Here is a 14,063-nt window from a genome sequence, read left to right on the forward strand (position 1 = left end):
CCCACACTATTGGTCCAGGCCGAGCTCGTCCGGCTCGCGGGCTGTGCTTTCCCCCGCGCACGTGGGTGGGCGGATGGCGGGGGTCCGCCTGCGCCCCTTGCCTGCGGCGCGGGTTGGGCGGCGAGGCAGGAAGAAGAGAGGAACCCGCGGCCTAGCTGGTGGGGAGCGGGGAAAGCTGCTGGGCCCTGCCAGCTCTTAGCAGACGGCCGAGGGCAGATCCACCCCAGCAGGCAGCGTGGGGTGGTGTAACGCCGGCTCTGGGGGTGCGCATGGCGCGTCTCCGCACTAGCTGCTGGGAGCGGGTTGGGGAAGCGAGACTCTCCCTCGGGGAACCTGGCCTGCATCCAGAGACCCTTACTACGGGGGTCTTCACAGTGCATCTCTCTTCGACCGCCCTCCCCGCGGCGGGGGGTGCCTGCCTTAATGCAACTGTGTCCCATTGATGAGTGTGTGTTACAGGCCCCCCCACCACCTGTGCCGATCCAGAGAGAGGGGAATCACTGCAGCCGAAGCTGGCGGTAGACATAGGCAGGCGAAGCAAGTGCAGCTCTCCACGTGCAGCTCAAGGGAGCCTCTATTATTAGAATGTTCGGGGGCGGATGTTCCTGCTTAGGGCGCCAGTGAGCTGGGCTTGGCATTAGCAGGTGTGTTGTGAACAAGACATGAGAAATCATTCTACCGCTCTACTCTGCGCTGGTTAGGCCTCAGCTGGAATATTGTGTCCAGTTCTGGGCACCCCAATTCAAGAAAGATGTGGAGAAATTAGAGAAGGTCCAGAGAAGAGCAACTAGAATGATAAAAGGTCTGGAGAACATGACTTATGAAGAAAGGCTGAAAGAATTGGGCTTGTTTAGCTTGGAAAAAAGAAGATTGAGGGGGGACATGATAGCAGTTTTCAGATATCTTAAAGGGTGTCATAAGGAGGAGGGAGAAAACTTGTTCTTCTTGGCCTCTGAGGAGAGAACAAGAGGCAATGGACTTAAGCTGCAGCAAGGGAAGTTTAGGTTGGACATTAGGAAAAAGTTCCTAACTGTCAGGGTGGTCAAGTACTGGAATAAGTTGCCAAGGGAGGTTGTGGAATCTCCCTCGCTGAAGATATTTAAGAACAGATTAGATAGATGTCTATCAGGGATGGTGTAGATAGTGGTCGGTCCTGCCATCAGGGCGGGGGACTGGACTCGATGGCCTCTCGAGGCCCCTTCCGGTCCTAGTGTTCTGTGATTCTATGATCTTTAGCAGGTAACTCAAGTTAGAGTTACACTTGCTTTGTGACTGTGCGGTAGGTCTCTGGTTCATTCCCAACAATGGCAGTCAAGAGGGCAGCCGTCACGGGTGTGCTTTTTAATTAATGAGTCCTAGAAATGCACCTTTGTGGCTTCAGCATCTGCTTATGTGTCACGCATGGCATTCAGCCTAGCACAGGAGGGCTGTCGCAAGATCGGAGCCACTTATCGAAAGTAGTAAGAACAGGTTCCCTCTAGTCCTCGGTCATGATTAAAAAGCGAGGAAGAGAAACTGCCCCGGATGCAGGGAGACAGAGGGGGTTGAGCCCTGGAGCAGTCGTACCCCAGCTCATGATTAGCCACTGAAAAACAACCCCCAAATACAATTTGCAGCCTCCTTCTGGGCAGATTGTACCCCATTTATATGGTCTACACAGGTGTCTATCAGTGATCCCAATAGAAGAGTGACTGAACTGCATGTCCCTGGCAGTACAGCTGCTGCTGGGGGTGGTGCTGGTAACTTGGCCCATTTTCACAGCTACCCTGTTTGAGACTTCCTTCATCTTGCCAGCCCAAGTGACTAGAGCCCTGAAAATCTGCAGATATCCACATTGCACATACGGATGCAGCTAGCCATGGCTCATTTTTGCAGATGGTGGTTACAAAGTTTGTATCCATGCAGGGCTCTGAAGGTGACTGCTTAGGGCAACAGTGCAGAGATACCAATGGGTTAAATTCTACTCGCTGTAAATTGAGGAACAAGACATTGGAATAAATGATACCTGGTAAAGTCCCCAGGAACTCAGGCTATGGAAAGACCAAACAAGCAAACCTGAATCACTTGGAGAGACACTCATTCTCTCAAAGTCGTGTTGACAGCGAGTCCAGCAGCTGCACAGACACTGCCCAGGAGCAGAGAGCAGAGAGGTGGTGAGAGGCAGAAGGTGAGTGCTCCTCAAGTGAATCTGAGTGCCAGGAATTAAATGGGGTTGGGAGCCTGTGAAGAAAGTAGGTGGATTTGCTTGTAAATGGGATAAAATCTGTGATTATAATAAATGGCTATACTTCGTAGTGAAAGATGTAACAGGAACCTTGCTGAAAACAGAATTCAGACAAGCACCAGGTAGCAGGATCACTGAGGGCTAGAATAAGGCACCAGGCAGTGCATGTAAGACTTGGGCTCTGCCAGCATCTCTAGCAAGATGAAGGGCTGCTCAGACCATATTAGGAGACGTGTGGGCAGACATCTGCTGGCAAAAGAGGGTTTCTTTGCTAGTTTGCCCATGGAGGCCTGCAAATTTGCAGATATCTGCAGGTATCCACATCCATGGGTGTCAATGTGGATATCTGTGGCCGTTTTTACAGTTGTGGATACAAATTTTGTATCCACATGGGGCTCTACAGATTAATTTCCTGGGTAGTTTTCTCATGGGCTAGGATTATGAGTCCAATGAAATTGATGGCAAAACATTCACTGATTTCTAAGGGACAACGATTTCACCCATGTCCTTTAGAGCACTGAGAAGGCCAAATGCCCATCCTAAGATGCTCCATTTGGTAATGGCCATGTCAGACTGAGTGAGCTAAAAGATAACTTCTGTGTCCCATGTTAACGCTGAGCCTAAATCTCTAGTGTCTCCAGGACCAGTTCAGTTACAGCCTTTGGAACACCATCACATCCTAGGAGGAGTGTCACTCATGCATAATAACCCTTCCACAGAAAGGTGCTGCTGCTGGGAGGGGAATTGTCACAAACAAAAAGTCTCCATATGTGATTCTCCGTGGGAGTTCGTTTTGGGCTTTGTACTGGAGTCTTTGCATTAAATGTTTCCTTATTTTTGTCTGGATGGATCTCATAGGTTCTGTTCAGAACAGTGGGGCTCTGAGGTGCTTCAGTGGTGACTGAGCTTATGCCTGAGCATCTTTAACTGCTGGACAAAGTCAGGCTCCAGCTACAGGGCTCGCTTAGGACCACTGTCTGCCCTCTCATATTCCTACACAGCTCTTCTGTCCTCCCAGCAGTGGCACTGGGATCTTGGTCAAGGTACTTAAATACCTCACTTTCCCTTTCAGTCATGTAGGTCTAGCTTTGAAAGTGGTGTTGAGAGCCTCAGCTGAGAAGCTCTGTTAGAAGAGTGTTGGCAGTACTAAGGGACAGATACTCCCCAGATTCATCATTTGTGGATTTTTGGTACCCAGTTGTTGGCAAAGATTCTCACCTCAGACTGATTGCCCAGCAATCACCAGGGATGCGAATAACAGCAGAAGTGTGCTTTATACAGTTTCAGGAGCCCAGGTCACAGATGCTGATGGAGAACGTCTCCTCCTCTTCGCTGTTCTTGACCAGCTCCGCCATTCAATATGAAAACTCCACGGCATCCAGTTACTACTCTGGCCTCCAAAAGAGCATGCATATCCTTTCCATGGTTGTCTACAGCATTGCATGTCTGCTGGGGGTGACAGGCAATGGCCTTGTCATTTGGATTGCTGGCTTCAAGATGAAGAAGACAGTAAATGCTGTGTGGTTTCTAAACCTGGCTGTAGCTGATTTCATCTTCACCTTTTTTCTGCCCTTCAGCATCGCCTACACTGCCCTGGGCTTTCACTGGCCCTTTGGGAAAATCCTGTGCAAATTGAACAGCACCGTTGCCTTCCTCAATATGTTTGCGAGTGTCTTCCTCCTAACAGTGATCAGCATAGACCGGTGCATCTCGGTGATCTGCCCTGTGTGGTCTCGTAACCACAGAACACCAAAGTTGGCCTCCAACATTGCCCTAGTGACATGGATACTAGCCTTCATCATCAGCTCCCCCTATCTTGTTTTTCGAGACACGGCTACTAATTCGAAGAACCTCACCAGCTGTTACAATAATTTTGCCCTGTCTGATGACTATAAGGCTGAGGTGACCCGTAGGCTGTGGCGAATGAGGCACAAAGCTATGATCATAACCAGATTTTTATGTGGGTTCCTCATTCCCTTCACTGTGATCCTCATCTGCTACAGCATCATTGCTATCAGGATGAAAAGGAGCCATTTAGCCAGGTCCACTAAGCCTTTCAGGATCATCGTTGCGGTCACCGTGTCATTTTTCCTCTGCTATTTCCCATACCACGTCTTCTGTTTGCTGGAAATTTCGAAAAACTCTTCCAATCAGGAGCTGAAGATGGCTCTTTACATAGGCATCCCCTTGGTTTCCAGTCTTGCCTTCTTCAACAGCTGTATCAACCCCATCCTCTATGTCTTTGTAGGGCAAGACTTCAAGGAGAAGTTCCTACAGTCCTTCCTCTCATCCTTTGAGGGGGCCTTCAGTGAGGACTCCATCTTGACCTCCCTGGCCAGCAAGAGAAAATCTAGAGCCACTTCTGAAGCGGAAGTTCCAGGGGTTTTAATCAGTAGCTAATGGCACAAATTTTCGTGGTAAGTTACAGGAGACTCAGTTCCTTTCTTTGCCACTCACATGTAGTTCCAGTGGATTTCAATCAGAGTTGTATTTGTGCCACTGAAAGCAGAAATGGGCTCTGGATGGTAAAGAAGTGAGGTTTGCTGCCATTTGGATGTGCAAACCCAGTGTGATTTACTCAGCAAGCAGGGAAACAGCTGGACTGAGCAGGGCTGTAGAATGAAAAGCAGCTGATGTAGGTTGTTACAGAAAGTGGCAACCCCCCTGCAACCTACACTTTACACTCTATGTCCGTGTCTACACTAGCCAAAAACTTCGATATTGCTGTGCAAATGGCCATTTCGAAGTTTACTAATGAAGCGCTGAAATACATATTCAGCGCCTCATTAGCATGCGGGTGGTTGCGGCACTTCGAAATTGACGCGGCTCGCCGCCACATGGCTCGTCCCACCAGGGCTCCTTTTTGAAAGGACCCCGGCTACTTTGAAGTCCCCTTATTCCTATGAGCAGATGGGAATAAGGGGACTTCGAAGTAGCCGGGGTCCTTTCAAAAAGGAGCACCGTGTGGACGAGCCGTGCGGCGGTGAGCCGTGTCAATTTCGACGTGCCGCAGCCACCCGCATGCTAATGAGGCGCTGAATATGTATTTCAGCGCTTCATTAGTAAACTTCAAAATGGCCATTTGCATGGCCATTTCAAAGTTTTTGGCTAGTGTAGACATAGCCTATGAGTTCCTTGTCCTGCTAGTTCCACCTTTTTAATTTCCTTCAGTGTGCAAGTCACACTTCTTTTGACACTAGATCAGTGCAAGTTATTGGTTTTGCCACTTCTGCTCACTTTTACCTGAAAACATAAGCACTGACCATGGCCCAGAGAATTTAGTGCCAACCATTTATACTCAATCAGTTTGAACTTGGACCATTATTTATAGATTAAGCTTGTTTGTGTTATTCCCCTGCCTTCCCTGCTTACCTGATGCAGCGTTCCCTTTGAGACCAGTGTTGGCTTAATAAAATGTGTTCCACACTACCCATGGTTAAAAGATTAAGATGCTATTTCAGGTTTCCTTCACCAGCAGTCACACCTTACCAATAAACAAGTATCAAAGAGGTAGCCGTGTTAGTCTGTATCTTCAAAAACAACAAGAGTCCTGTGGCACTTTATAGACTAACAGGTATTTTGGAGCATAAGCTTTTGTGGGCAAAGGCCCGCTTCATCAGATGCATCTGACGAAGTAGGTGTTTGCCCACAAAAGCTTATGCTCCAACATATCTGTTAGTCTATAAGGTGCCACAGGATTTGTTGTTTTGCCAGTAAACAATTCAGCATTGCTCACCCTCTGTATAAACACTCAGGACCCGAAGAGTCAACCCTTTAGGCCTAAGGACTGGCACACTAAATTATTTTGTATCAGAGAGGTAGCTGTGTTAGTCTGTAGCTTCGAGAACAACAAAAAGTCTTGTGGCACCTTATAGACTAACAGATATTTTGGAGCATAAGCTTTCATGGGCAAAGGCCTGCTTCAGCAGATGCATGAGTGGGGGGGTGTGGTTTCAGAGGGGTATTTAAAGAGTGGGGTCCCAGTAAGAGGGAAGGCCAGAGGTGACAAGGTCTATTCAGCAAGGTGGAAATGGCCCAGTATCAACAATACTTATCAAAAGAGTTAAAAACAAGTCAGATCAGACGGGGGGATGTGAGCCATTCCACCATCATGTCTCCCGGCATCTGCTGAACTTACTGGGGTTCCCCATAAGGAAATATTAAGATCCTCTCCACAGTGACTCATCCAACAAATATCAGCGTAGCCCCAGCGGTCACCTTGTGGATTCTGATACACCAGGGCCAGCCCCACTTATATGTACAGCTTTGTAGTCTCACTGACTTCAGCTGACTTAGGCCTGGTCAGATATGTAGTGTGGCTCTTACCTGATTTTCAGTAAACTGCCACGGAGATCCCTCAATCCTTGGGCACCACTAAGTGGCAACAGGGTGCATTGCTGCTCCTATATATACATGTGTATGTACACATGCACAAGGATCTGCAACCTGCAGCTCCACAGCTGCATGCCTCTGCTTAAGGACTTCTTTGTGGCTTCCAATGCTATAAATGCAAAGTAGAAAAACAAAATTATAATTATTTTCTATAAACACTGAACATCTAAAAGCCCAACAATGAACAGCTCATATCTAAATAGCAAACAATATGTGATCTCAGAATGTTGGCTAACTTCCCCTTTAATATGTGCAGTGCCTTGTGGTATATGGTGCAGTATCTGTGTTTTGTGTTGCTAATAAAGTCTTATTCATATGCATTGCAGCTCTTGAATTGAATTTAACAAATTTGAAAAAAAATTGCTCTCCTTGCTATTTTGGTTGCTGAGCCCTACACATGCACATACGTTTTCTCTTTCGCTCTAAAATTAAGAGAAGAGGAAGCTATTCTGAGAAGTCCTGATAGTTAAACAGCTGATGTGAAGATTCTGTTTCATGCCATGTGTTAATAGCTGGTGCACTGGTATTACTGAACTAGAGGCATCAGAGAAAACAACTGGGTCAGCAGACAAAGTGGCTGGAATTGTAAATTCCACAAGGATTATTGATTCTCTTCACATTGGTTATGTCTAGATTACAGTGATTTGTCGACAGAAGGCTTTGTTGGATGATCTCTTCTGACAAACTTCTGTTAGCGGATCATGGCCAAATTGCCAAGCAGGTCGCAAGAGTGATCTGCTCTGTCAACAGAGAGCAGTTGGACTACCCAGACACTCTCATGACAAAACAGCCAACTGGAAGCACAGCGGAGAGGGCTGCCTGCTGTCCCGGAAGCCCTGTCTGTCGACAGAGGACCTCCCCTGGAACATCCAGACCATCTTTCCGTTGATACATCTCTGTCAACAGAAGTGGGAGTGGGATAAGACTGTTGACAAAAGTGCTGCTTTCTGTCAATTTACTGTCTGTACTCTGGATCATGTCCATACACAATAGCCTCAATGATGATAAGGACACGATGGCTATGTCTACATTAGAAGTGTCCAGATTCCCAAGGCAGACATATGAACACATTGCATGGCTGCACAGAGTGAGAGCTGTAACTCACATACATGTAGGGGAGCCAGTGTATGGATCCCAGGGCCCGTACAGCGTTTAACAGAATTAATGTAGATGCTGATCCTTCAGAGACTTACATAGGGACTTAACTTTAAGCATGTGAGTGATTCCATTAAACTCAGTGGCGGTAGTCCAGTGTTTTTCAACCAGGGGTATGTGTACCCTTGGGGGTACACCGAGGTCTTCCGGAAGGGTACATCAACTCATCTAGATATTTGTCAAGTTTTACAACAGGCTACATAAAAACACTAGTAAAGCCAGTGCAGTCTAACAGTGCATTCAGACAGTGACTTGTGTCTACTGCTTCATATGCCTTACACTGAAATACAATATTTCTGTTCCAATTTATTTATTTGAGAAGATGGTAGAAAGTTAAGTTTTCAGCAGTCATTGTCTGTGATATTTTTGCATGTTTTTGTAAGGAAGTAGTTTTTAAGTGAGGTGTAACTTGGTGGTACGCAAAACAAATCTGACTCCTGCAAAGGGTACAGTAATCTGGACAGGTTCAATGACACGTGTTTCAAGACCTCAGATTACTTTAGGGCCATGCTGTCAACCAGTGGTATGTGTACCCTTAGGGGTATGTGAGAGAAGTCTAGGGGTACTTAAACTTGTTTTTGTTTTTTTTTTTTAAAAAAGGGTACTTTATAAAAAAGATTGAGAAACACTGAACTAGTTACATGCTTGAAGTCAAGCATGCTGGTAAGCACACACCAGGCAGGGTAAGAAAGAATTGACCTTTGCCAGAAATTCCTGCCTTACCCAGCTCCAACTGCACCTGACAATTGCAATATTTGCTCAGCAGCATGCAGCTGAAGGATTATTTACGGACTCTGAGAGGTGAACTGCAATGTTAAGGTTGTTCGGAACAGCATTTGACCTTCCCACCTTTACTCAACATTTGCAAAATCAGTGTAATTCCTAGAGAGATCTTGGAACTTCTGATCCCAGCTCTGACATTGGCTCTTTGACCCAAGTTCTCTAGGCTATCTGAACTATGTTTGGCAGAACTCCAGAGGGGGAGACCCCAATCCCAATGCCTCTGGTCACTCACCCAGACCCCATCATAAAGCGAGCAGCCTTCAGCGGGCATTTAGGTAGCAGGGCACTGGGTGCCCCCACAACAGCCCTTTGTCCCACAGAGTAGCACAGAACAGCCTTAATGAACCACATATTCCAGCTCTCCCTGTGATGTAGAGAAGCTGACAGGCCAAACTGATTAACTGTGGGTATGTAAAATTAATTGCCTATGTTTGTATTAATTTCAGTGGGTGCAGAAGGTACTCAGTGCCTTTGAAAATCAGGCATCTTATTCATGTGCCTAACTTTGATGCCCACATATGAAAATGTTGGATGCAGTGTCTCTATGCCTGTTTCCATACCTGTAAAATGGGGATAATACATCCCTGCAGCATGGCTCAGGAGTGCCATAAGGCTTAGTAATTATTTGTTATGAAGTAGTGCTTAGCAAGAAAGAAAATACAGTAATGTCTATCAAAGCAGTGCGCAAATATAAGTCAACCATGCTCCACAATACACCTGTAAGGTAGGTATTATTACCCTCAGGCACTTTGATGTTGGTAGCAGGCTCTAAAAGAAACCCTATGGCAGTCTAAAATCTTAGGGGTAAACTGAGGCATGGAATAGTTTAATACTCCAAGGTTACACAGCATCAGAAATAGAATCCTAATTCTACCTACCAGCGCCACCTCCCCACTTGACTCACCTTTTTGCTCTCATTAATCCCCAATCACTCTGTCCTCTGCCTAAACATGCCATGTTACAGATCCTTTCCCTGAACATGGTGCCTCCTTTCAGGCCTCCCTGTAGGCTCCAGAAATCTTCCTCATAATGCCAGCCACATGCCCCATCTTCAAGTCAGTCACTCAGCACAGTGTGCCAGTGAGAATATCCACATTCTGTGAGTTGATTGTTCACAGGTGCTGAGCACCCTCATGTTCCCAGTTCAAAATATACTGCCTCCTTTTCTGACACCCATGGCCCATTCTGACTCCTGGTGTTGCCCTTTCCTGAGCTGCAGCAGATATCTGGGTACTTGTATTTTGGCTGCCCAGTGAAGAAGAAACCTGATGCTTGTGTATGTACTAAGTTTGTCTTGCTTCATTGATACATACATCTCAGTCCTGGAACAGGAGTGGTCAAACAACACCTCAAGCAACCCTTTTTCCTCTGGCTTCCAAGTCCCTGAGCAGCTCCTGCTCCCCCGCTGCCACCAGTTTCCTAGCCCTGCTCCCACCCAGTGTGGCTCCTTAGTTGCATATCTCCCTCGTTCTTGGCCATGGCTCCCCCACTGCGGTGGTCTGTCCCCAGCTGGCTTCCTGGTCCCAGCTACATTTCCCTCTCTTGAAAATGAGTATGAATACGAACAGTGTCTGTAAAACAGCAAGTTGAATGAATGTTACTAAAACATTTTACAAAATTTTAGATAGGACTCTAAATCACAGACTTGGGCACAGCCAGGCTGGGCAGGGAATATCAATCAGTTCAGTGGGAAACAGATGGACAGCTCTACTTTTAGGCCAACACATTACACTTCTCTCTCCCAGCTCTCATTCCAGATGCAAGAGTGAAACTGTGTATTGGACACACGTTTGCACAGTGATCAGTTTCTAGTTAGATACTAGAACCTCTGTCAAGTCCCTCTTCCCTCATGAACATTTGAAACTTGATCTGGGGAGGGGAGACTAGCCAAGTGCCCAAAATGTAGGCTGACGTTTTAATTCCTGCTAACACCGCCAATGTGTGAATCAGTTCAGACTAACACTGAAGCTGAGAACTTCTGCAAACGGGAAAACAGAACAGTGGAAAGGCACATTATCAGTTAAAAGCCACACAACCTGAAGATACCAGACTTGGGTGCCTATTTCTCTCAGGCTATTAAATTACCACAAGACAATAGTAGTTGTTAAAATATTTATGTCATGTTTACATGACACTTAACATAGATAAGTAACAGAGAGGGAGCATAGATAAGAACTGCTCTCTGCGTCTATGATTTTTAAAAGCAGCTTGTTTTGTTAACTTGGAAAATGATGTTTCCCACAACGTTTTCAAGTGTGAGGAGGGAATGAGGAAACTGTACCAATGGGTGCTCTCCCCCTTAGACTTGCAACAGTATTTATAACTTTTTATCAGAATGTTGTGCTTCCTTTGTCGGCTAGTGACCATTTCTCCCACTAGACTGTTTTGGGAACAGCTCTTCTAGTCCATTGCTCATAAGGCAGCAAAGTGGAAGAGGCCGATAGTGATTCACAGCAGAGATGGCTGCTTTTGAAAACTATCATCCATGTGGCTATGAGGGTAACAGCAGAGACCATTATTGCAGGCTAGCAGACAATACATTGTAATGGAGACGGTGTTTATTCATTGTTGAACTCTAATTACAGGAGAAAATGAATAATATTTATATGGCTCCATCACCATACTCTCTGAGTACATCTGTGATTTCCTAATATTTCATTATTGCCAACAATCATAATCAGAAAGATTAATAAACAAGCTTTAACTTCCCCCATAAATACATGCAGCTGAGTTGTGTTGGATGGAAAGAGCATTGGGTAAAGATAGCCGAGGGATGGGGAATTTTCAGTGTTGCCAGCTCTCAAGATTTCATCAAGAATCTCATAATTATTGTTTTTCTTAAAACCTCAGCTCCTGGCATCAAGTGGATGGGTGGTTGTTCAGCCCTCCTTTTTTTCTTAAAGAAAAAGTAAGTTTCTAGCCCTTGTGGCTATGGAAAAATCTTCAAAATGTGACCTCAGTTCACCTTAATACAAAAAAAACTTATTTTTGCATAATGTCATGACTTCAAAGCAAATCTCATGATCTTTGATAAGCTTGACTCATGATTTTTGAACATTTGGGGCTGGCAACACTGCCTGGATGACTGTGTCTCAAGAGGAAACGTAGCCAATTAGTGAAATCCACCATCATGGTGCATTTGATTTTACTGCACCCAAAAATCAAACAGGGACTCCACTGGGCACCAATTCTGTCACAACTACCAAAAGGAAACTTCCCTGTGTAAGTCAGTATGAACTGTAGTAGAATTTGAAAGGCTGAGTCCCCACTAAGGTGTCTTTCATAGACCTTGAAATGACTATTAACTCGCATATTTTTAAAAAATACAAAATGAATCATGTTCATGCCTGATACTTGTGTACAACTATATTCATAATTCTTAGCACTTGTACAGCAGATTGTAAAATTAACTAACCCTCTTCTCCCCAAGAGTTAATTATCCCTATTTTACAGATTTGCAAATGGAGACAGAGAGGTTAAGTGACAGAAAACAGTCAATGTCAGAGCTGGAATCAGAAGTCAGCTATCCTTGTTTCCCAGTCCTGTGGTAAGACCAGGCTGCCCTCTTTGGACCTTTAACAATAATGTCAGAGAACTGAGGCAATGCAGTCCACATCAGACTCTCAACCAGCAGATTCTGGTTGTGTGAAGGTAGCTAGATGTTTCTAGGGAAGCTGCCAATTGTATCAGTGGTCAGGTGCTCCAAGACAATTTATTGCCATGACTTCTGAAATACATGTCAAACCTGCCCTGCTAGCTATGGATGCACCTCGTAGGGTTGAAATCAATGCTGTGCCAGGGAGAGAAGCAACTCAAGAAGCTGAAAATGGTTAAACAGATGAAGTGCTCAGTGAGCTTGGAAAACACCTGTTGGGTTACAGAGATATACACTTACATGACTTGATTTTTCCTTTCACAGTATAAATCAGAAGTAATTCCACAGAAATAAAGTTACTTGGATAAAATGTGTGTAGGTGACTGGTGAATAAAGCCAACCACTACGTATCCCAACTCTACATACAAAATGATGGGGATTAATTTAGCTATAACCACTCAAGAGAGAGATTGTAAAATCATTGTGATCAGTTCTCTGTGCAGCAGCAGTTATAAAAGTAAACAGAATGTTAGGAAACATTAAAAAAGGGATACAGAATAAGACACAGAATATCTTATTACCTCTATATAAATCCATTGTATGCCCACATCTTGAATGGTGCATACAGATGTAGTTGCCTCATCTCAGAAAAGATATATTGGCATTGGAAAAGCTTCAGAAGAGGGCAACACAATGGTTAGGGGTTTGGAATGCATGCCATATAAGAAGAGATTAAAAAGACTGGGAATTTTCAACTTAGAAAAGAGGAGATTAAGGAGGGATATGATAGACGTCTATAAAATCATGACAGATATGGAAAAAGTGAATAAGGAAAAGTTATTTATTTGGTCCTATAAGTAGGGGTCACCAAATGAAATTAATGCATAGCATATTTAAAACTAACAAAAGGAAGTATGAAACCAACAGACCAAGATTGCTAGCACATGGGATTGAACCTGCAACCATGGGGGGTCAAAGCCCCATACTCTACCACATGAGCTAAAGCAAAAGTTTCACTTACCCTCGTACATGGGCTCAGTGCTGCTGAGGATTGCACAATTTTTCTTCACACAGTGCACAGGAGGCTGGTGGAACTCCTTGCCAGAGAATGTTGTGAAGAACAGAACTTTAACAGGGTTCAGAAAGAGCTAGATAAATTCTTGGAGGTTAGGCCCATCAATGGCTATTAGCCAGGATGAACAGGAATGGTGTCCCTAGCCTGTCTGTCAGAGGTTGGAAATGGATGACAGGAAAGGGATCACTCAATGACAACCTGTTTTGTTTACTCCTTATGGGGCATGTGGCATTGGCCACTGTCAGAAGACAGGATAATGGGCTTGATGGACCTTTGGTCTGACCCCATATGCCCATTCTTATGCAACTTCTTTTGTTCACACAGCGGTAATAAATGCTTTAGTTCTGTGCAAATATGTAGACAGAAAAATGACACTTTCCCATCCAGAATCTGTTATGTGCTGTCACATTAAATAGATCATGAAGCTCCATTCAGTGTTACCAGAATATGAAGAGAGATGAACTGGTTGGTGAGAGGGAGTAAGTTTTAAATATAAGCAAAAGTTACGGAATCTAAGCAAAATGAGCAATCCTAAAGCACCATAGTGGAAGCACTGTATGCATACTAAATATAAATAATCCAGCCCATAGTAGAGAATACTAATTTAAAGATATGAAACTGAATGAAGTACCACTTGTCTGCCATGCTGCAATGTATATAATGTGGCTGTCTTTTATGTTAAATTCTCACAAGGGTGAAAGGCAGGGAGAGGGTTCAATGCTGATATGAATATCTGCATAGGAGCCCAAAGTCTCTTATATGAACAATAGAGGCTGGCTGCTTGTCAGGGGAAAAAAACACAGCTTTATCATGGCAAAAATTGTGCAAATCTTTAACTT

The 14,063-nt window shown here is 44.8% G+C and overlaps 1 protein-coding gene across 1 annotated transcript; it reads left to right on the top strand.

Annotated features, from left to right (window-relative positions):
- Window positions 1–3,515: 3,515 nt before the first annotated feature.
- On the top strand, window positions 3,516–4,624 carry LOC142021867 (chemerin-like receptor 1). The gene has a single exon (XM_075011114.1). It carries the CDS (start codon window positions 3,527–3,529, stop codon window positions 4,622–4,624), a length of 1,098 nt encoding a protein of 365 aa, XP_074867215.1. The 5' UTR covers window positions 3,516–3,526.
- The last annotated feature ends 9,439 nt before the right edge of the window (window positions 4,625–14,063 follow it).

This window comes from Carettochelys insculpta, chromosome 16 (assembly GCF_033958435.1).
Source record: "Carettochelys insculpta isolate YL-2023 chromosome 16, ASM3395843v1, whole genome shotgun sequence".
Taxonomy (NCBI): Eukaryota; Metazoa; Chordata; order Testudines; family Carettochelyidae; genus Carettochelys; species Carettochelys insculpta.